At 44.3% G+C, this 24918-nt stretch overlaps 1 protein-coding gene across 5 annotated transcripts in view; it reads right to left on the bottom strand.

Annotated features, from left to right (window-relative positions):
* LOC110529217 (inverted formin-2) overlaps positions 1 to 18568 on the bottom strand; it is a 34866-nt gene extending 16298 nt beyond the window's left edge. For 4 of the 5 annotated variants that reach the window (XM_036985165.1, XM_036985164.1, XM_036985166.1 and 1 more), the window contains exons 1-6: positions 18388 to 18568; positions 2443 to 2858; positions 2229 to 2344; positions 1783 to 1942; positions 371 to 404; positions 62 to 203 (exon numbers count right to left, since the gene is read on the bottom strand). In XM_036985165.1, coding sequence (XP_036841060.1) covers positions 62 to 203; positions 371 to 404; positions 1783 to 1942; positions 2229 to 2344; positions 2443 to 2839 — 849 coding nt within the window. In that variant the 5' untranslated portion in view covers positions 2840 to 2858; positions 18388 to 18568. Of the gene's footprint in view, positions 1 to 61; positions 204 to 366; positions 405 to 1782; positions 1943 to 2228; positions 2345 to 2442; positions 2859 to 18387 lie in introns of those variants that run through there. The other variant, XM_036985168.1, reaches the window with a different exon arrangement.
* Between the last annotated feature and the right edge of the window lie 6350 nt (positions 18569 to 24918).

Genomic DNA, 24918 nt, shown 5'->3' with positions numbered 1-24918 from the left:
TACTTGTATTATCTGCTGTGGGTTTTAATTACAAATAAATACACCCTTAATTGGTGCTTACTTTGTTAAAGAGTATGGCGAAGACTTCCTGGTGACTGCTCATGTCAATACCTCCGTACATGCTCTCCATCTCAGCATCATCATATGCCATGGTGTCCTCAAAGGTCTCACACTGGATGTTCAGGTCCACATCATCCGTCTCCCTGTAACACACAAAAACATACACAAATAAGTATTTCCACAGGAAAAAACAAGTAACAGTGTGAAAGAAAATTGGTGTGCTGTGCATAACAGAGCATTTGCTAATTCCGAAAAAGTTTATATATATTTGAAATAAATAAAAATGTATTTTGCAAAAGACTCAACTTACCTCAGTTTTGGAAGTAAATCCAGTAATTGTAGCCCTGCGAGACAAAGAATAAATCACAGTTAGACATTTTCATTCAGTTTGACATGTCCACATAGAGATCCCATTCAATTACTAGAGTGGCTATGTTACAAATCCTAAAAGTTCTACAATGGGATGAAAATGGCAGCCATATTGGACAGGGAGAAATCCAAACCAGTCTAATTGAATTAATGGCAGTAGAGGCATAATCCTGATTTTACTTATAAAGTAAGGCATGTGATATATATCATAAATTGTGTAATATAATTATTGTCAAACTACAATATTGTCATAAATACTGTTTAAACATGTTTTATACCATTTTTTTTTTATAAAAATCATCTAAAATATATTTAAACAGAACATGTCAACATGCTATTGTGTATACAGTGTATATATAATAAATCTAAAAAATATGTTTTACTATTTTGCTGATAGGTGCAGTGAAATGTGTTGGTTTACAGGATCAGCCATAGTAGTACAGCGCCACTGGAGCAAATTAGGGTTAAATACCTTGCTCAAGGGCACATCGACACATTTTTCACCTTGTTGGGTCGGGTATTCAAACCAGCGACTTTTCGGTTACTATCACACTGCGCTAACGGCTAGGCTACCTGCCGCCCTATTATTTGATACAATATCAGTGCTTGTTGCATTTACAACTTTTCTAAGTCATATCATCTATTGATTTCCGCCAGCGTATGGCTGTGGACTGCATTGTTTGGATATTGGCATACTGGCAATTAAACAAATTAATGGAATCATTCCTCTAAAACTGGCTGGATATCAAACTAACAAACATACAGTGCAGATAAATTCTTCAAATTCATTATTTTACACAATATCTTATCGCAGCACGGGCAAACCATGGTTGACCAACTCCCTGACCAAAATGGCTGACCTTAACGCCATCATAAGAAGGTTCATGACCATTCTAGTACTCTAATTCTTAATTCTATGAATGTCCATCTCTATTTCCTGTATTCAAGCCATTGTTTATAACGACTGCAATATCTTCATCATTATGATAGATTTTTCAACATATGAAGCACTCTACACTATGTAGGCTACTGTATATAAGCATTATGGTGGTACTTCTTGATACTAGTAATACATTTGTGCATGGTTGATCTTTAAAGGGCTACAGACACTCCTTAAGCCTCTCCGTTTCCTGGGCAACAGTATTGGAAGGTCAAGTAGACATGTACATGGCAATGGAAACCTTTCTCAAGAAACAATACGTGAATCTAAATAAGAAAAGGCATTATTGGGAAGATACACAAAACTAAAATTGGAGGTAGTGAAAGGGTCTCCTTGTTTCTTTTCTTCCATTCACACCCGTGCTTCTCTATGTATGTGAGTGTTGAAAAATCATGATGAAGAGGTAGTGATACCGATGAACTCTTTGCGTAGTTTGTCCCTCTTCCTCAGGTCCTGTACCCTGTAGATGATCACGTTGACCACACTCATGAGGATGACCATATAGGGCACGTTGTCCGTCGCATGCAGCTCGTTCATGATGACGCTGAAGCGGTACTGGTGGATCTTCACACTCTGACAAAGATATATAGTTATGAAGATAACATAAGTCAGCATCCCTAATTCATGAAGAGCAGGGAGATGCCTTATCTAAAGTAGGTTTTCCTTATCTTAGACGAGGTACAATACATTTTCACAGGCCTCCTTTAATACTTTGTATGAATTCAAGGGGGTGTCAATGCTGCTTCAGCTGACATTTGCTTTGAAAGTAAACCATATGAAAATAATTATCAGAATTAGTCTTTGTGTATATTTATGCTGTTATGTATAAAAAAAAGGTGACGGCAGGGTTACACCTTACTTTATAGTGATCCAGGGCGTCCATGACCAGGTGGTGTCCCTGTGGGTTGAACATGGTGAGGGCTGCCAGCAGCTCAAACACCTGCATCTTCACCATGGTGTTGGACGTGTCCAGTGCTGCCAATCAAAAAAATAGATCATGTTCCAACAGGCAGACAGACAGACAGGCAGACAGACAGGCCTTTGCCAAAACTCTTGCCACCCTTCTTTCTCACCTTGTGACAGGGTCCTGACGTATCCCTCATTGTCCAGTATAAAGTGCAGCCCAGCGGAGGAGTTCATCACTGCCTTCACACAGGCCACACAGGTGAGCTGGAGGATGGCGTCAGCGATGCGGGCACAACCCCGGCCAGACAGCCTCTCCAGGGCCTCCATCAGCAGATCCAGCCCATTGAGCTCCAGGAACTGCACCATCCAGTCCTGGTCACTCCCCTCCAGACGCCTCCGCAGCCCTGAGTAGTTGACCACCGTGGGTACCTGTAGCAGTCGTATGCATAGCTCTGGATCTGCGTTCTCCAAGTTGGCCTCTAGGTGAGCATCTGGGTCTGGGGGGCTGCTGGTCAGGTGCTCCTTTAGGGCCTCCCACTTCCCTTTGGATGCCTTGGCTGCCATGGCAACCAATAAAGGTGAGCTAGAGGTAGAAAAAAATCGGGCAATGTTCGTGTTGTGACACATAAGAGTGAAACAGAGACCCACAACAATTGAAAATAAATGTAAAAATAAGTCTGTAAACTATGCATTGGTTTGATTTGGAGGAACTACAAAGCATTATTGGAAAGATACACAACACTAAAATTGGAGATTGTGAAAGCAGGGTCTCCATTGTCAAAGACCTGCCTGAAGAGGAACCTCCTCTGACCTCAGGGGGGGTAAAAGAAGAGGAACTCATCAGGAACTGCCCGAAGAGGAACTTCCTCTGAACTCAGGAAGCGTAAAAGAAAAACAAACATCCTTTTATGCTGAAACTCTGAAAATCCTACTTGTGAACTGGGAGCAACAAGTTGTGTCCATTCACATGCTTTGAACTTGGTGAGAACCCCTAATTGGCTAATGGCAAACAAGCTGTGTCAACCATAAACTAAAAGTACAGCTATCATGCTCATAACCAATTTATAGTGTTCAGAAACAATATTAATAGATGTATTTTTATAAATAATGTTTTGTTGTTGCATTTAACAGCAAATAATGCTGTTATTGAGGTAATTTCCTTAGTATACTAGGTGCTATCTATAGGATAACCCATAGGATAACCCTTTGTAGAACCCTTTTGTGGTACTAGGTAGAACCCTTTTGGATTCCATGTAGAACCCTTTTCACAGAGTGGATACCAAAAAGGCTTCTCCTATGGGGACAACCGAAGAACCCTTTCGGAACCCTTTTTTTTCTAAGAGCCTAGGTGACGTCAGAGTTCATCATGTGGGAGAAGTCGGAGCTCAGGATGAAATGACACAAGAGTTCCACCTATCAATTAAGATTTGGAGGGGCATTGAAGTGGATTATTCCCAGTTGTATGTTCACATTTCCGAATATATGAGATGCTATGAATGCAGCGTTAGCATTGTCTAAAATGCTGAAGTTGGTTGCTGTCGCTTGTAGAGGTCGACTGATTATGATTTTTAAACTCCGATACCGATTATTGGAGGACCAAAAAAAGATGATACCGATTAATTGGCCAATTTTTATATATATATTTGTAATAATGACAATTACAACAATACTGAATTAACACTTTTATTTTAACTTAATATAATACATAAATAAAATCAATTTAGTCTCAAATAAATAATGAAAGATGTTCAATTTGGTTTAAATAATGCCAAAACACAGTGTTGGAAAAGAAAGTAAAATTGCTATATGTAACATGTAAAAAAGCAAACGTTTAAGTTCCCTGCTCAGAACATGAGAACATATGAAAGCTGATGGTTCCTTTTAACATGACTCTTCAATATTCTCAGTTAAGAAGTTTTAGGTTGTAGTTATTATAGGAATTATTTCACTCTATACCATTTGAATTTCATATACCTTTGACTGTTGGATGTTCTTATAGGCACTATAGTATTGCCATCCTAATCTCAGTGTTACGATGAGTGAATGAGGACCCAAAAGCGAACTAACTTAAACAGAGCTTCTTTAATAACCAAACATAGGTAGGCTCAGATAGACCGGCAGATTCCGACAGGACAGGACAAGGTTACAGCAAACATGACGATAGTCTGGCTCAGGCATGAAACACAACAAACAAGAATCCGACAAGGACAGGAACAAAAACAGAGAGAGATATAGGGGACTAATCAGAGGGAAAAGGGGAACAGGTGGGAGAAGGGGTGACGAGGTAGTCAAGAGGAGACAAGGAACAGCTGGGGGAAAGCGGGGGAGAAAAGGTAACCTAATACGACCAGCAGAGGGAGACAGGGTGAAAGGAAAGGACAGAAAGACACAACATGACAATACATGACAGTACCCCCCCACTCACCGAGCGCCTCCTGGCGCACTCGAGGAGGAAACCTGGCGGCAACGGAGGAAATCCTCGATCAGCGCACGGTCCAGCACGTCCCGAGAGGGAACCCAACTCCTCTCCTCAGGACCGTACCCCTCCCAATCAACGAGGTACTGGTGACCACGGCCCCGAGGACGCATGTCCAAAATCCTGCGGACCCTGTAGATGGGTGCGCCCTCGACAAGGATGGGGGGGGGGGGGGGAAGACGAGCGGGGGCGCGAAGAACGGGCTTAATACAGGAGACATGGAAGACCGGGTGGACGCGACGAAGGTATCGCGGAAGAAGAAGTCGAACTGCGACAGGATTAATGACCCGAGAAATACGGAACGGACCAATGAACCGCAGGGTCAACTTGCGAGAAGCCGTCTTAAGGGGAAGGTTCTGAGTGGAGAGCCAAACTCTCTGACCGCGACAATATCTAGGACTCTTAGTTCTACGCTTATTAGCAGCCCTCACAGTCTGCGTCCTATAACGGCAAAGTGCAGACCTGACCCTCTTCCAGGTGCGCTCGCAACGTTGGACAAAAGCCTGAGCGGAGGGGACGCTGGACTCGGCGAACTGAGATGAGAACAGCGGAGGCTGGTACCCGAGGCTACTCTGAAAAGGAGATAGCCCGGTCGCAGACGAAGGAAGCGAGTTGTGGGCGTATTCTGCCCAGGGGAGCTGTTCTGACCAAGACGCAGGGTTGCAAAAAGAAAGACTGCGTAAGATGCGACCAATAGTCTGATTGGCCCGTTCTGCTTGACCGTTAGACTGGGGGTGAAAGCCGGAAGAGAGACTGACGGAAGCCCCAATCAAACGGCAAAACTCCCTCCAAAATTGAGACGTGAATTGCGGACCTCTGTCCGAAACGACGTCTGACGGAAGGCCATGAATTCTGAAAACATTCTCGATGATGATTTGTGCCGTCTCTTTAGCAGAAGGAAGCTTAGCAAGGGGAATGAAATGAGCCGCCTTAGAGAACCTATCGACAACCGTAAGAATAACAGTCTTCCCCGCTGACGAAGGCAGTCCGGTGACAAAATCTAAGGCGATGTGAGACCACGGTCGAGAGGGAATGGGAAGCGGCCTGAGACGGCCGGCAGGAGGGGAGTTACCGGACTTAGTCTGCGCGCAGACCGAACAAGCAGCCACGAAACGACGCGTGTCATGCTCCCGGGTGGGCCACCAAAAACGCTGGCGAATGGAAGCAAGCGTACCCCGAACGCCAGGGTGGCCGGCTAACTTGGCAGAGTGAGCCCACTGAAGAACGGCCAGACGAGTAGGAACGGGAACGAAAAAAAGGTTCCTAGGACAAGCGCGCGGCGACGGAGTGTGAGTGAGCGCTTGCTTTACCTGCCTCTCAATTCCCCAGACAGTCAACCCGACAACACGCCCCTCAGGGAGAATCCCCTCGGGGTCAGTGGAGGCTACTGAAGAACTGAAGAGACGAGATAAAGCATCAGGCTTGGTGTTCTTAGAGCCCGGACGATAAGAAATCACGAACTCGAAACGAGCGAAAAACAGCGCCCAACGCGCCTGACGCGCATTAAGTCGTTTGGCAGAACGGATGTACTCAAGGTTCCTATGGTCAGTCCAAACGACAAAAGGAACGGTCGCCCCCTCCAACCACTGTCGCCATTCGCCTAGGGCTAACCGGATGGCGAGCAGTTCGCGGTTTCCCACATCATAGTTACGTTCCGACGGCGACAGGCGATGAGAAAAATACGCGCATGGGTGGACCTTGTCGTCAGAGAGGGAGCGCTGAGAAAGAATGGCTCCCACGCCCACCTCTGACGCGTCAACCTCGACAACGAACTGTCTAGAGACGTCAGGTGTAACAAGGATAGGAGCGGATGTAAAACGATTCTTGAGGAGATCAAAAGCTCCCTGGGCGGAAACGGACCACTTAAAGCACGTCTTGACAGAAGTAAGGGCTGTGAGAGGAGCTGCCACCTGACCGAAATTACGGATGAAACGACGATAGAAGTTTGCGAAGCCGAGAAAGCGCTGCAGCTCGACGCGTGACTTAGGGGCGGGCCAATCAATGACAGCTTGGACCTTAGCGGGATCCATCTTAATGCCTTCAGCGGAAATAACAGAACCGAGAAATGTGACGGAGGAGGCATGAAAAGAGCACTTCTCAGCCTTCACAAAAAGACAATTCTCTAAAAGGCGCTGGAGGACACGTCGAACGTGCTGAAGATGAATCTGGAGTGACGGTGAAAAAATCAGGATATCGTCAAGGTAAACGAAAACAAAGATGTTCAGCATGTCTCTCAGGACATCATTGACTAATGCCTGAAAGACAGCTGGAGCGTTAGCGAGGCCGAAAGGAAGAACCCGGTATTCAAAGTGCCCTAACGGAGTGTTAAACGCCGTCTTCCACTCGTCCCCCTCCCTGATGCGCACGAGATGGTAAGCGTTACGAAGGTCCAACTTAGTGAAAAACCTGGCTCCCTGCAGGATCTCGAAGGCTGAAGACATAAGAGGAAGCGGATAACGATTCTTAACTGTTATGTCATTCAGCCCTCGATAATCTATGCAGGGGCGCAGAGACCCGTCCTTCTTCTTGACAAAAAAAAACCCCGCTCCGGCGGGAGAGGAGGAGGGGACTATGGTACCGGCGTCAAGAGCTACAGACAAATAATCCTCGAGAGCCTTACGTTCGGGAGCCGACAGAGAGTATAGCCTACCCCGGGGGGGAGTGGTTCCCGGAAGGAGATCAATACTACAATCATACGACCGGTGTGGAGGAAGAGAGGTGGCCCTGGACCGACTGAACACCGTGCGCAGATCGTGATATTCCTCCGGCACCCCTGTCAAATCACCAGGCTCCTCCTGTGAAGAAGAGACAGAGGAAACAGGAGGGATAGCAGACATTAAACATTTCACATGACAAGAGACGTTCCAGGAGAGGATAGAATTACTAGACCAATTAATGGAAGGATTATGACAAACTAGCCAGGGATGGCCCAAAACAACAGGTGTAAAAGGTGAACGAAAAATCAAAAAAGAAATGGTTTCGCTATGATTACCAGAAACAGTGAGGGTTAAAGGTAGCGTCTCACGCTGAATCCTGGGGAGAGGACTACCATCCAGGGCGAACAAGGCCGTGGACTCCCTTAACTGTCTGAGAGGAATGTCATGTTCCCGAGCCCAGGTCTCGTCCATAAAACAGCCCTCCGCCCCAGAGTCTATTAAGGCACTGCAGGAAGCTGACGAACCGGTCCAGCGTAGATGGACCGACAAGGTAGTGCAGGATCTTGAAGGAGAGACAGGAGTAGTAGCGCTCACCAGTAGCCCTCCGCTTACTGATGAGCTCTGGCTTTTACTGGACATGAAGTGACAAAATGACCAGCAGAACCGCAATAGAGACAGAGGCGGTTGGTGATTCTCCGTTCCCTCTCCTTAGTCGAGATGCGGATACCTCCCAGCTGCATAGGCTCAGCTCCCGAGCCGGCAGAGGAAGATGGTAGTGATGCGGAGAGGGGGGCAACGGAGAACGCGAGCTCCTTTCCACGAGCTCGGTGACGAAGATCAACCCGTCGCTCAATGCGAATAGCGAGTTCAATCAGGGAATCCACGCTGGAAGGGACCTCCCGGGAGAGAATCTCATCCTTTACCTCTGCGCGGAGACCCTCCAGAAAACGAGCGAGCAAAGCCGGCTCGTTCCAGCCACTGGAGGCAGCAAGAGTGCGAAACTCAATAGAGTAGTCTGTTATGGATCGATTACCTTGACATAGGGAAGACAGGGCCCTGGAAGCCTCCTCCCCAAAAACAGATCGATCAAAAACCCGTATCATCTCCTCCTTAAAGTCCTGATACTGGTTAGTACACTCAGCCCTTGCCTCCCAGATTGCCGTGCCCCACTCACGAGCCCGTCCAATAAGGAGAGATATGACGTAGGCGACACGAGCAGTGCTCCTGGAGTAAGTGTTGGGCTGGAGAGAAAACACAATATCACACTGGGTGAGGAACGAGCGGCATTCAGTGGGCTCCCCAGAGTAACACGGCGGGTTATTGATTCTGGGCTCCGGAGATTCGAAAGCCCTGGAAGTGGCCGGTGGATCGAGGCGGAGATGGTGAACCTGTTCTGTGAGGTTGGAGACTTGGGTGGCCAGGGTCTCAACGGCATGTCGAGCAGCAGACAATTCCTGCTCGTGTCTGCCTAGCATCGCTCCCTGGATCTCGACGGCTGAGTGGAGAGGATCCGAAGTCGCTGGGTCCATTCTTGGTCGGATTCTTCTGTTACGATGAGTGAATGAGGACCCAAAAGCGAACTAACTTAAACAGAGCTTCTTTAATAACCAAACATAGGTAGGCTCAGATAGACCGGCAGATTCCGACAGGACAGGACAAGGTTACAGCAAACATGACGATAGTCTGGCTCAGGCATGAAACACAACAAACAAGAATCCGACAAGGACAGGAACAAAAACAGAGAGAGATATAGGGGACTAATCAGAGGGAAAAGGGGAACAGGTGGGAGAAGGGGTGACGAGGTAGTCAAGAGGAGACAAGGAAAAGCTGGGGGAAAGCGAGGGAGAAAAGGTAACCTAATACGACCAGCAGAGGGAGACAGGGTGAAAGGAAAGGACAGAAAGACACAACATGACAATACATGACACTCAGGAGTTGATAGACTTGAAGTCATAAACATTTTAATGCTTGAAGCACAGTGAAGAGCTGCTGGCAAACGCACAAAAGTGTTGTTTGAATGAATGCTTACGAGCCTTCTGCTGCCTACCACCGCTCAGTCAGACTGCTCTATCAAATATCAAATCATAGACTTAATTATAATATAATAAAAACACAGAAATACGAGCCTTAGGTCAATAATATGGTAAAATCCAGAAACTATCCTTTTTGAAAACAAAACGTTCATTCTTTTAGTGAAATACGGAACAGTTACGTATTTTATCTAACGGGTGGCATCCCTAAGTCTAAATATTGCTGTTACATTGCACAACCTTCAATGTTGTCATAATTATGTAAAATTCTGCCAAATTAATTACGGTCTTTGTTAGGAAGAAATGGTCTTCACACAGTTCGCTACGAGCCAGGCGGCCCAAACTGCTGCATATACCCTGACTCTGCTTGCACAGAACACAAGAGAAGTGACACAATTTTTCCAAGTTAAAATACATTCATGTTAGCAGGCAATATTAACTAAATATGCATCTGTAAAAAAATATACTTGTGCATTGATTTTAAGAAAGGCATTGATGTTTATGGTTAGGTACATATTGGTGCAACCACAGTGCCTTTGTCGCGAATGCGCTTGTTAAATCATCACCCGTTTGGCAAAGTAGGCTGTGATTCGATGATAAATTAACAGGCACCGCATTGACTATATGCAATGCAGGACAAGCTAGATAACTAGTAATATCAACCATGTGTAGTTAACGAGTGATTGTTAAGATTGATTGTTTTTTATAAGATAAGTTTAATGCTAGCTAGCAACTTATCTTGGCTCCTTGCTGCACTCGTGTAACAGATGGGCAGCCTGCCACGCAGTCTCCTCGTGGAGTGCAATGTAATCGGCCATAACCGGCATCCAAAAATGCCGGTTACAGATTGTTATAAAAACTTGGAATCGGCCCTAATTAATCGGCCATCCCGATTAGTTGCTAGTTGCTGGGGTGTCTATTTTGTGAAGTGCACCAGTCCCTCCTGCAGCAAAGCACCCCCACAACATGATGCTGCCACCCCGTGCTTCACAGTTGGGATGGTGTTCTTCGGCTTGCAAGCTTCCCCCTTTTTCCTTCAAACACAATGATAATCATTATAGCCAAACAGTTCTATTTTTGTTTCATCAGACCAGAGGACATTTCTCCAAAAAGTACAATATTTTTTATGGCGGTTTTGGAGCAGTGGCTTCTTCCTTGCTGAGCGGTCTTTCAGGTTATGTTGATATAGGACTTGTTTTACTGTGGATATAGATACTTTTGTACCTGTTTCCTCCTGCATCTTCACAAGGTCCTTTGCTGTTGTTCTGGCATTGATTTGCACTTTTCGCACCAAAGTACATTCATCTCTAGGAGACAGAAAACGTCTCCTTCCTGAGCAGTATGACGGCTGCATGGTCCCATGGTGTTTATACTTGCGTACTATTGTTTGTACAGATGAACATGGTACCTTTAGGCATTTGGAATTGCTCCCAAGGATGAACCAGACTTGTGGATCTACAATTTTTTTCTGAGATCTTGGCTGATTTCTTTTGATTTTCCCATTATGTCAAGTAAAGTGGCACTGAGTTTGAAGGTAGGCCATGAAATACATCCATAGGTACACCTCAAATTGACTCAAATGATGTCAATTAGCCTATCAGAAGCTTCTAAAGCCATGACATCATTTTCTGGAATTTTCAAAGCTGTTTAAAGGCACAGTCAACTTAGTGTATGTAAACTTCTGACCCACTGGAATTGTGATACAGTGAACTATAAGTGAAATAATCTGTCTGTAAACAACTGCTGGAAAAATGACTTGTGTCATGCACAAAGTAGATATCCTAACTGACTTCCCAACATTATAGTTTGTTAACAAGAAATGTGTGGACTGGTTGAAAAACAAGTTTAATGACTCCAACCTAAGTGTATGTAAACTTCCGACTTCAACTGTACCACTTTCAGTATAAGATGAAGATTAAACGTAAATTAAAGTTGGGTGAACTATCACTTCCACTTCAGTTCTGAGTGTGACTGTTTGGACAGAGTTCTATAGAGGGCACACTACTAGTAGGCCTATGCCCTGTCCCAGACAGCAAGCTCAAATATCAGTCACTATCGCTGTGTCTTTCACTGAGGTCGTAAGATCTGACTGCAGGTCATGCAACTGGAGATGGACGGCATGTGGCAGAAATTAAGCCCCATGGGCCACCACAAAAAGGAGGTGAAAAGTTGTAATGGACGAATGTGAGAAGAGGGGCATTTACTGATAGACAAGACAGTTAATTGACGATCACCGAGCCTCCTTTGACTTTGATTGAAAAAGTTAAAGGCTTTTGTATAGTCAGGTTCAATTGAAAAGCCATTCTGTAAAATTTGCTGCAACCAACAGCCGTCAGCATAATATGGGATAATGCATAGTACATTTGGTGTCATACTTGCTGAATTTGCAACAGCTCTGTGAGTATACTGATTCAGTCCCATTGTTGCTTGGAGCTGCGGTTTAAAGAGTATTCAGTGCCATTGGGACCTAGGCTTGGGCGGTATACCGTGTTTGCCGTATACCAGGGTATTATAAAATACCGATGGTATGATTTTCAATACCGTCAAGCTTGAGTTATAAGCCACTGCTTAGAACTAACTATAAGTTAACTATCTAAAACGTGCCAAATGTGTTATCTCCAGTTCAGGGCTCCAGCTATTTATTTGGTTTGCTAACTTGCTGGCTAAGTGGCCAGCTTGCAAGATTGGTTACAGTAGAGACAATCAACCCCCTCCTGGATGAAGATCCCTGATGCCTATTTTTTATTAAATGTTTTCTTTTGGAAAGAAATAACGCCCCATATGTGCACTGCCGGTAATACCATATACCCCGGTATGCTACAGGAACAGTATAAAGGTATGAAAATATGGATACCGCCCAACCCTAGAGTGACCCAGTCAGCTATTCAGGCCTGTTAGCCAACATGATCACATCCTTCGCAGTGAATCTGATATGAGTGCTCCGTCTCTCTCTCCCCCTCACACACAAACATTTTTGTCCTGTCTGTCTCTCTCTCGGACACTTCCTTCCTTCTATTTCTCTTTCTATGACTCTTTTTCCCTGCCCCTCCCCTTTTCTCCCTCTCTCACTCACCCTTTCTTTGTTTCTCAACTTTGTTAGATGCCGGAGTCTTTCCAAACCAGTAGTAACAAATAGGAACTTCAGGTGGTATGACATCTTAAACTGTCAATGGGTGTGTTTCATAGATTAAAGCAAGTGTCAGACTCTTACCTCAATGAGGCATTTCTCAAGTGGAGCTGCACCAATTGTGCTAATTTTAACAATTTCCACTGAAGATTTACCAAAAACATATTTACAGGAAAAACTGTGCAGATGCAAAGTTTGGTAACAGAATAAAACTGTTACCAAACTTTTCATTTACAAGTTTTTCCAGTAAATGTTTTTATTTTACTGTGTAAATTGTTCAAAGTAGTCATTGTGCATAGAGTTGTATGGTTTGTTAAACTTTGAAATCAATTGTTTTTGTTTGGAATACATTTTAAAGTGAAAAATCAGAGTCTCAATGAAATTCCTTTACCATTGCCCTAAGGTAGATAAATCCACATTCCAGTGATTGCACAAGAATGCAAAGAATCCATGCCAGACGTATTGGTGAGGTTGGAGTATCCTCCTTCTAGCATAGGGAGAAGAAAATCAATGAAGTGCTCCTTTAAGAGACCACGGTTCTGAGAATGGGTGGGGTCCACATGAGCAGAAACCTCAATGTGCAGAATGCCCTCTGCACTACACTACGGAGACATCCTACTGAGGAAATGTGACTCACACAGTTCAGGCTAGTGAATCATATCCTCCTGCTGTAGTCTGTGTTCTGTCCACTCTCTCTCTATTACAGTGCCTTTAAACTCTGCATCCGTGTGCATTGATTATCCAAGCCAGGCTTGAAATATACTACTGACAGAAAAAATAATTAATGAATAAACTCTGAGGCAACTGTTTCCAACAGAAGCTACATTATGACATCACGTGTGTGTCTATTTGAAGTTGTGACATCAACTTCGAGGTCAGTTTGAAGGTTTTTAATGTTGCGCTTTCCAGTGGTGGTGGAGTAGAAAGGCTAAGATTTTCCATAAACACAAAATCCTGCTCTGTGCTGATGGCTTTTTTCCCTATTGCTGCTCACTAATCCTCAGGCTTCCTGTCCAACCGGAATGACACCATACCTCTAACTTAGAACATGCATACAGGGCTAACAAGTAACAACCAATCCACACTCAGTGGCATTATAGGAAAACAGTCTTGCCATGTGACTGGAATGTTCATGCTTCGTTTCCTAAACTAAGCACATGCTGACATTCAACAAGTTGTGGAATTTCGGGAGCTACAATGACATAGTCTTAAGAACACATTACCGTGGATACAGGAATCCCTGGTCTGAAAGGGTAGATTATTTGAACAGGCTTCTGCTTCTATGCTGCCTGGAAGGGAAAGGCTGAAGGAAACAGACATATTTCCTACAGCTTAAGATGGGATGGGGACAGACAGAGAGACAGAGAAAAATACTCTTTAGGAAAGAGTTATTAACTTTTGTTGTGTTATTCTCTCAGTCACATTCCTCCCAAAGTTGACCTGGGGTCATCTATATGGATTTGCTTGTTTATAGTGACAGAGATTTATGAAAGAGCCCAGAGATCATTATTGGTTCATATAGAGGCCTCGATGGCAATACCATGAAGTTATCAACAAGGTTGGGTTCAACTGAATTAAATCAATTCAGGAACTAAACAGCACGAGCACAGATGTGTTTGCAGTCTAAGACGTACAGTACTGTGTCGGATGTGATACGCATGCAAATTATGCAGAAACTCTGGTTATTCATTCATTCACACCCCACTGTCATTTACGCACATTCTGTCCCTTAGAATGTGTAGCATGACATTCCTGGAGTGCTGGATATACTGTACAATTGGACTTCTTGTCAACATCAACATTATCCAGACCAGCATGACCCTGGCAGAGAGAATCTTCCTGGAGTCATGTGAAATAAGGAACCAGGCCATGGGCTATGTAATGTGACCTCCTTAAATGCTTACAGAGCAACTGAGCAATCTATGCAGTTTATGATGATGGAATCACTATAAAAGACCTGAATAAAGATGTTCTGTAGCCATGGAAGTTTGAAACCTAATAAACCTTGGCTCATCTCATGCAAAGGAATGGTTTTATAACAATATCATATCTGGTGCAGTCAGTGGCGGACTTACTATTACACAACTAAGGCAATTGCCTGGGGCCTCGCATCCATCAGGGGCCTCGTGAACTTGCCATTATTTAGTTTAATAATACATAATTTCTCTGTTATCTTGCCTCCTCCACTTGAGGCCTTCCTCCACTCGTGAGTTACCTCCGAGGTACGCTATTAGCAGTAAACGGAGCGGTTTCTGTTTTGTTCATAAAAATGTATCATCTGGCGCATCTCAAAATCCTTTTGTTTTCTTTGAATTTGGCTCCAGCTTTTGAACGGAAGCTATTACCGATTGATGAGACTCACTCACGGTTTGATGCAAAAAAAGTGAGATGGTTTGGGATGAGTTGGACCGCAGAGTGAAGGAAAAGCAACAAGTACTGAACACATGTGGGAACTCCTTCAAGACTGTTGAAAAAGCATTCCAGGTGAAGCTGGTTGAGAGAATGCCAAGAGTGTGCAAAGCTGTCATCAAGGCAAAGAGTGGATACTTTGAACAATCTCAAATCAAAAATGTGTTTAACACTTTTTTGGTTACTACATGATTATTTACTACATGTTATTTCATAGTTTTTATGTCCTCACTAGTAGTAGTATTCTACAATGTGCAAAATATAAAAAATAATGAAAAGTCCTGAAATGAGTAGGTGTGCCCAAACGTTTGACTGGTACTGTAGGTATTGGCCAGAATTTCTATCCACCATAGAGATGGGATAGAGATCACTACTTGGAAATAACCCGTTTTTGCATGGACATTGCCATTGAGCGCTTCCACCATTTTGAAGTATTCAACTGGGTGGGACTTGGGTTAAGGAAGGATCACATGATCTCATCTAGGTCATCAGGTGGGCTCAGCCAATGAATTCTACTTGTGAGCATTCCATAATTGCAGGTGGCAGTAAATCACTAACATTGACATTATACCTGTTCAAACAACAAACTCCAGGTGGCAGTATGTACCATTTAAGTTTGTTTACCAAGTCATAGAAGTAGTAGAAGAAGAAAATTGAGTACTTCAAAATGGAGATGGCCTCAATGGTGCTGCCCGGTGCTCTCACAGACACCATAATGGGACAAAAGATGAGTTGTCTATGGTCCCTAACTTCAACATCTAAAACTAAATAGAAAACATGTAGAAATGTTAATGGACTTATCTATTTAAAAATAACTGCCCTTTTCTGGCCCGCAAATTGCTTTTGATTAACAAATGGGTCCGGAACAAAACTGACACCACAATGTGACCCTCGGACCAAAAGTATTGCCCACTGCTGTTCAATGTAGTGATACAAAGACCTTACTAGTGAAGGGCATTTCAAATCTTTTCAGCTAGCCTTTTCATTTTGTTTCATTCATCTAAAAGAGCCAGCCCCCGAAAAGCTCTTCGTTCAGTAGCCATGAATGTGTTTTATAGACAAGGGCAGTGGCCTCAGACTGGCCTCGGCATAGGGCCTCCAAATCACTAAGTCCGCCCCTGGGAGCAGTAACATAATCAACAGCTGTTGACCTTCTAGCTAGCTGCATGTGCACCTTTGTCAGCAGAGGATCTCCACTAGCAGTTCCTCTTCCCTATAAATCCAGGGCATCACCCTTTGGGACCCAGTCAGCAGATTGTTAGTCAGCATCACCATGCCAACACTAGTGGTGCCCGGGTCACCCGGACCCTTCCGCAATTGCTAATAACCCATCTTCAACCACCAGATTATATGTGATAAGGTGAAAATCTGAGGCCAGCACCCGGCCCTAGCCCACTAATATAGAAAATGCGCTGTAGGCTACAGTCAAAGACAGCTGAAGATTTAACCCATCTGAACAGTAGGCTACAGTTCCCTTGAATTTCCCTATTTGAAGTCCCCATCTTGTGACTGTTGAATTTGTATGGCTCTTCACAATCATCAAATATAGTCCTAACATAGCTGCTATCATCCTCTTTTAGCCTTCCATTTCACCAAATCTTTCCCAAACATTTACTTTTCTGTCCCTCTTTATTTTCAACTCTCCATTTCACAGCTTTTCTCTAATTAAACTGCGACATTGTCCTTTTTGCCTCTGTGGATTGACGAGTTCCCATTCCCAAAAACATGTGGCGATTGGCGTGTAGACTATTTGGCACGCCTACAGTTAGGCCCTAAAGCTTATAGGCTTACGCACTAATGCCATTTAGCTTAAAATAATTAAAGAAAAACCTATAGCCTATAGATATAAATTGCACAATAATTATACATTTATGGATTTTTTAAGGTATTTTTTTCTCTTTATTCGATCTGCCCTTCATCCACACAATATTTAATGACCCTGATTTTGAATCAAACACATACATCTAATTGGCCGCATTTGTGTGGCTGTGTTTTATTTTGTTTACAGAGTGCATGGTTGTGCCGCATGCACAACTGCATACAACACATAACGCACACACCCCATCTCATCTGATCTGTAAAGCCTATGTGCCTGTAGAAACACCAGACTGTCATGGTCAGCTGTGTATGTGAGATGGGCATGCCATGGTAGCACTGACTGCCCCCTTGTGTCCGTCCCTTTGTGTCACTCACACATGTAAACAATCCATGGACATAGGAACAAATTAGTCCCTCTAGAGTTCAGTGGACATAGCCCACTTACATAATCCAGTCATTAAACAGACATACACGTCACACTATCACCTAGCCATATCTATGACTAAAAAGAAAATATGTTTTCTAATCTGAGTTCTTTGTATCTCGTCTTAGTCAAAGATATGGCTAACAATCACCAAATGTGAAGTGCAATGTCAGTTCTCTAGGAACAGACACAATCCCATACTAACATTTGTACATATATCTTGATCTTTACTACTAATTGGTAAATTAGTAGTAAAGAAATAGGCTACCTTGTGACATATTGTGCCCATTGCTATCTTCACAAGCCTGACACAAAAGTGGCAGAACATTGAAGGTGTGCAATGGAACTTCACATTTGCCCCAGCCTGGTCTCTCACACTAGATGTTACATAATACATGTAAATCTAACACACTCAAATTAGTAAAATTAGTATAAATTTGTATAATGTTAGGTTTGGTATGGTTACATAAGACAGAAGGAAACCTAAGGCAAAAAATGAAAGTAAGGTGGTTGGTCAGGATAGGCATATATAACGTGAACGTCTAGCAACCCAATGGTTCGTGTTTGAATAACTTCACAGACAACTTTTAGCTAATTTAACATTTTAGCTCATTTGCAACTTTGCAACTATTTACTACTTTTTAGCTACTTTGTGACTACTTAGCATGTTAGCTAATCCTAACCCTTAACCCGTATCCTTAACCCCTAGCCTAGTTAAAGTTAATCACTTAGCTAATGTTAGCATTAGCAACCTAGCCACCCTAACTAACAACAGCTACCACAAATTGGATTTGTAACAAATCATACGTTTTTGCAGATTCGTGACATATTGTACGAATTCCAATTCATAACATACGAAATTGATGATGGACATCATCAAATTAGTACCAATGGAACTTAACATACAGCATCATACTAATTAGAGTATGTATCCCGGATTTACATTTACTATGTTACGTCTACCCCTGAGTCTAGGCTGTTTGCCCAGGCTATGAACGAGCAAGACAATAGAATTCGCATCATGGTACAGTATACAACTATCATATGTTGGACAAAAAGTTATTGTTAATGAGTGATGTGGTTCTCTCCGTACAATTGCTTAAGTTGAACAAATTACAGATGTTACAATTTTTTCCCATAAAGTCTTCATTATGAAATGTGTTACTCTTACGTTACTGAGTCCCTTAGCCTGCACGAAGGACGAATTCCACAGCAAATCGAAGGCAACACTTATATCGAAAAGTAACCGCTTTCCCACAATTCCTGCGTTCTAGTAGAAACTATGGAATATAGACTGTTGTGTCCAAACCCTGCTGCGCTGTTCTCTGCATCTCACGGACTGCGCGTGACAAAAATTGTGAGGGTAGAGAGTAACATAGCTCCGCCTCCTCACCCACACATCTGGATTTTGATGAATTCAGCGAAATGGACCAGTTTGGACCAGTCGTCCTGTTAGTTGTTCAATGGCTCAATGCTCTTGTTATATCATTCATCTTCTCAAATGTTCTAGACTAGGTAATATGAAAAGGGCTGTCATACTGAGGGAAAATTGGTTTCATATTGGATATCTGTACCTAATATTTGATCTCATCATAATATGGATAAGTTGTTTCCAACTAATTATTTGCCTACTTTAGCAATGTCATCATATTTCCATGCCAAGTTAGATGATACAGTCACATTAGCCTGAGAGGTGCAATGCATGTCTAGGGCCAAATAAATAGTGGATGCACCTATTGTGGAACAAGCTAACTCAAGCCTGACTACAACAGTGTACTTACTACCTAGCAGCAACAATCTCCCCCCCCCCCCCCCCCCCCCCCCCCCAAAACGCCTTCATCTTCCCTGGATTCAGAATTTCTCATTTTATATTATGTATTTATTTTGGATCCCTATTAGCTGCTACTCTTCCTGCCCTGTTCTGAACCAATTGCAATTTACCTACGTCCCTATTTGTGGCACCTGTCCACATGACTGAACAGTAGTCCAGGTGCGACAAAACTAGGGCCTGTAGGACCTGCCTTGCTGTTAAGAAGGCAGAGCAGTGCTTTATTATGGACAGACTGTTGTATCAATATGTCACCTCATCTGGCTCAATATCCACATTATTCATTACAAGATTTGAGGTTTAGGGTTTAGTGAATTTGTCCCAAATACAATGTTAAACTATTTAGAATTAACTTATTCATTGCCACCCATTCTGAAACCAACTGCAACTATTTGTTAAGTGTTGCAGTCATTTCAGTTGCTGTAGTAGCTGACGTATATAGTGTTGAGTAATCCGCATACACAGACACACTGTGTAGTGGCATGTCGTTTTGTAAAGATTGAAAAAAGTAAGGGCCTAGACAGCTGCAGTTCCTGATTCTACCCGCATTGTGTTGGAGAGCCTTCCAGTAAAGAACACCCTCTGTGCTCTGTTAGACAGGTTACTCTTTATCCACAATATAGCAGGGGGTGTAAAGCCATAACACATATGTTTTTCCAGCAGTAGACTATGATGGATAATGTAAGAAGTTGCACTGAAGTCTAACAAAACAGCCCCCACAATCTTTTTATCATCATTTTCTCTCCAATCGCTGTGTAAGTGCTGTGCTTGTTGAATGTCCTTCCCTATAAGTGTGCTGAAAGTCTGTTGTCAATTTGTTTACTGTAAAATAGCATTGGTAACAGGCTGATTGGTTGGCTATTTGAGCCAGTAAAAGGGGCTTTACTATTCTTAGGTAGGGGAATTACTTTTGCTTCCCTCCAGGCCTGAGGGTAAACACTTTCTAGTAGGCTTAAATTGAAGATATGGCAAATAGTAGTGGCAATATCGTCCGCTATTATCCTCAGTAATTTTCCATCCAAGTTGTCGGAGCGGAGTTTACCATTTCGCCCAAAATTTCATTTAAGGTCCTTCAAAGCGTTTAACTATCATTCTTTATGTAATTTATCTTTGTTTCATGGTGTAGTTTCTTCTTGTTTTTATTCAGTTTAGTCACATGATTTCTCAATTTGCAGTATGTTAGCCAATCGGTTGTGCAGCCAGAATTAGTTGCCATTTCTTTTGCCTCATTTCTTTATATTTAATTTAATTTCACCTTTATTTAACCAGGTAGGCCAGTTGAGAACAAGTTCTAATTTGCAACTGCAACCTGGCCAAGATAAAACAAAGCAGTTCGACACATACAACAACACAGAGTTACACATGGAATAAACAAGAGTACAGTCAATTACAAAATAGAGAAAAAAAGAAAGTCTATATACAGTGTGTGCAAATGGCGTGAGGAGGTAGGCAATACATAGGCTATAGTAGCGAAGTAATTACAATTTAGCAGTTTAACACTGGAGTGATAAGTGAGCAGATGATGATGTGCAAGTAGAGATACTGGTGTGTAAAAGAGCAGAAAAGTAAATAAAAACAATATGGGGATGAGGTAGGTAGATTGGGTGGGCTATTTACAGAAGGACTATGTACAGCTGCAGCAATCTGTTAGCTGCTCAGATAGCTGATGTTTAAAGTTAGTAATTGAGTCTCAGAGAAAATCAGAATATGAATGCCATCTGTTACTAGCAAATTATTGATTTAATGAACCTTGTTTCTTAAGTTACATATGTTAATGTGGGCTATTTTTAGCACTTTTCTGGTTTTATTGCTTTACTCTGAAGCTTAGCAGAGGTAGACATGCTCAGGTTATTTACGTTAGTGCAGGGTGAGCTGCACACAGTGGACTTCCTGCTAGAGGACACCGCCTAATTGTCAACAGTATAACTCTGGTTCATAGGCACGTGATTACTGCATACAATAGCTGTAGGATCAGCAGAGGCATTTAGGACAGTAAGAGGGACATACATTAGGGTACTTACATTAAGTCCTTCAGCCCCTCTGGGATAATGTACATTTACTGAAGCATTATGACAACTCAGCGACACAATGGTAGGGCTTAAATGAGCTGGGCTTGAGTCATTGATAAGTCATTGTTTCAACGCAGCCTTAAATTGCTGTGAAAGGATCCAGGAGTCCAAATGATGTGGGTGGATCCCATCCTCCTTATAACATGAGCTTTGTTTCCAGAAGGTATCAAAAGTGTCAATAAATGTAACACCCGCAGAGCTTCAATAGTCTCGTAGCCAATTATGTAGGACTAAAAGTCTGCTGAACCGTTCAATGCCACGATTTAGGGATGGCAGAGGGAGCCAATCAGTTCTTTAAAATACATCTTCAGCTGTTCTGAGCTGCCCTTTGTAATGTATTTGAATACCAAATTAACTATGAAAGACTCAATTTCCTGATGCTGGTTTAACATATTTGGGAGCAGCTTATTAATGTCCTGTACTTGTGCTCCCAGATAGCACAACATTTTTGCTCCAGGGACTGAGACATTTCTTGCAAATGAACTGTTCAATACAACGGCCGGAGAAGGGAATTTATTTTCTTCATTGTAGAATAATAGTGAAGACATCAAAACTATGAAATAACACTTATGGAATCATGTAGTAATCAAACACGTGTTAAACAAATCAAAATATATTTTATATTTGAAATTCTTCAAATAGCTACCCTTTGCCTTGATGATAGATTTGCACACTCTTGGCATTCTCTCAACCAGCTTCACCTGGAATGCTTTTCCAACAGTCTTGAAGGAGTTTCCACATATCCTGAGCACTTGTTGGCTGCTTTTCCTTCACTCTGCCGTCCAACTCATTCCAAAACCTCTCAATTTGGTTTAGGTCGGGGGATTGTGGAGGCCAGGTCATCTGATGCAAGACTCCATCACTCTCCTTCTTGGTATAGCCCTTACACAGCCTGGAGGTGTATTGGGTCATTGTCCTGTTGAAAAACAAATTATAGTTCCACTTAGCGCAAACCAGATGGGATGGCGTATCGCTGCAGAATTCTGTGGTAGCCATCCTGGTTAAGTGTGCCTTGAATTCTAAATAAATCCCAGACAGTGTCACCAGCAAAGGGGTGACAACCCGGACAGGAAGATCACGTCATTGTCTCAACCCACTCAAGTGACGCACCCCTCCTAGGGATGGCATGGAAGAGCACCAGTAAGCCAGTGACTCAGCCCCTGTAATAGGGTTTCAGGCAGAGAATCCCAGTGGAGAGAGGGGAATAAGACAGGTAGAGACTGCAAGGGCAGTTTGTTGCTCCAGTGCCTTTCCGTTCACCTTCACACTCCAGGGCTAGACTACACTCAATCATAGGACCTACTGTTACGGTGCGTGAATGAGGACCCAAAAGCGAATTAACGTAAACAGAGCTTCTTTAATAAGAAAACAAACGTAGGCTCAGATGGACCGGCAGGTTCCGACAGGACAGGACAAGGTTGCAGCAAACATGACGATAGTCTGGTTCAGGCATGAACAACACAAACAAGAATCCGACAAGGACAGAAGCAGGAACAGAGAGAGATATAGAGGACTAATCAGAGGGAAAAAGGGAACAGGTGGGAAAAGGGGTGACGAGGTAGTTAGGAGGAGACAAGGAACAGCTGGGGGAAAGAGGGGGAGAAAAGGTAACCTAATAACGACCAGCAGAGGGAGACAGGGTGAAGGGAAAGGACAGAAACAAGACACAACATGACAATACATGACAGTACCCCCCCACTCACCGAGCGCCTCCTGGCGCACTCGAGGAGGAAACCTGGCGGCAACGGAGGAAATCCTCGATCAGCGCACGGTCCAGCACGTCCCGAGAGGGAACCCAACTCCTCTCCTCAGGACCGTACCCCTCCCAATCTACTAGGTACTGATGACCACGGCCCCGAGGACGCATGTCCAAAATCCTACGGACCCTGTAGATGGGTGCGCCCTCGACAAGGATGGGGGGGGGGGGGGGGGAAGACGAGCGGGGGCGCGAAGAACGGGCTTGATACAGGAGACATGGAAGACCGGGTGGACGCGACGAAGGTATCGCGGAAGAAGAAGTCGAACTGCGACAGGATTAATGACCTGAGAAATACGGAACGGACCAATGAACCGCGGGGTCAACTTGCGAGAAGCCGTCTTAAGGGGAAGGTTCTGAGTGGAGAGCCAAACTCTCTGACCGCGACAATATCTAGGACTCTTAGTTCTACGCTTATTAGCAGCCCTCACAGTCTGCGCCCTATAACGGCAAAGTGCAGACCTGACCCTCTTCCAGGTGCGCTCGCAACGTTGGACAAAAGCCTGAGCGGAGGGGACGCTGGACTCGGCGAACTGAGATGAGAACAGCGGAGGCTGGTACCCGAGGCTACTCTGAAAAGGAGATAGCCCGGTCGCAGACGAAGGAAGCGAGTTGTGGGCGTATTCTGCCCAGGGGAGCTGTTCTGACCAAGACGCAGGGTTGCGAAAAGAAAGACTGCGTAAGATGCGACCAATAGTCTGATTGGCCCGTTCTGCTTGACCGTTAGACTGGGGGTGAAAGCCGGAAGAGAGACTGACGGAAGCCCCAATCAAACGGCAAAACTCCCTCCAAAATTGAGACGTGAATTGCGGACCTCTGTCCGAAACGACGTCTGACGGAAGGCCATGAATTCTGAAAACATTCTCGATGATGATTTGTGCCGTCTCTTTAGCAGAAGGAAGCTTAGCAAGGGGAATGAAATGAGCCGCCTTAGAGAACCTATCGACAACCGTAAGAATAACAGTCTTCCCCGCTGACGAAGGCAGTCCGGTGACAAAATCTAAGGCGATGTGAGACCACGGTCGAGAGGGAATGGGAAGCGGCCTGAGACGGCCGGCAGGAGGGGAGTTACCGGACTTAGTCTGCGCGCAGACCGAACAAGCAGCCACGAAGCGACGCGTGTCATGCTCCCGGGTGGGCCACCAAAAACGCTGGCGAATGGAAGCAAGCGTACCCCGAACGCCAGGGTGGCCGGCTAACTTGGCAGAGTGAGCCCACTGAAGAACGGCCAGACGAGTAGGCACGGGAACGAAAAGAAGGTTCCTAGGACAAGCGCGCGGCGACGGAGTTTGAGTGAGTGCTTGCTTTACCTGCCTCTCAATTCCCCAGACAGTCAACCCGACAACACGCCCCTCAGGGAGAATCCCCTCGGGGTCAGTGGAGGCTACTGAAGAACTGAAGAGACGAGATAAAGCATCAGGCTTGGTGTTCTTAGAGCCCGGATGATAAGAAATCACGAACTCGAAACGAGCGAAAAACAGCGCCCAGCGCGCCTGACGCGCAATAAGTCGTTTGGCAGAACGGATGTACTCAAGGTTCCTATGGTCAGTCCAAACGACAAAAGGAACGGTCGCCCCCTCCAACCACTGTCGCCATTCGCCTAGGGCTAAGCGGATGGCGAGCAGTTCGCGGTTTCCCACATCATAGTTACGTTCCGACGGCGACAGGCGATGAGAAAAATACGCGCAAGGGTGGACCTTGTCGTCAGAGAGGGAGCGCTGAGAAAGAATGGCTCCCACGCCCACCTCTGACGCGTCAACCTCGACAACGAACTGTCTAGTGACGTCAGGTGTAACAAGGATAGGTGCGGATGTAAAACGATTCTTGAGGAGATCAAAAGCTCCCTGGGCGGAAACGGACCACTTAAAGCACGTCTTGACAGAAGTAAGGGCTGTGAGAGGGGCTGCCACCTGACTGAAATTACGGATGAAACGACGATAGAAGTTCGCGAAGCCGAGAAAGCGCTGCAGCTCGACGCGTGACCTAGGGACGGGCCAATCAATGACAGCTTGGACCTTAGCGGGATCCATCTTAATGCCTTCAGCGGAA

This window comes from Oncorhynchus mykiss, chromosome 8 (genome assembly GCF_013265735.2).
Source record: "Oncorhynchus mykiss isolate Arlee chromosome 8, USDA_OmykA_1.1, whole genome shotgun sequence".
NCBI classification, from domain to species: Eukaryota; Metazoa; Chordata; class Actinopteri; order Salmoniformes; family Salmonidae; genus Oncorhynchus; species Oncorhynchus mykiss.
Note: the sequence above shows the minus strand (reverse complement) of the source record. Positions and strands in the feature narration are given on the sequence as shown.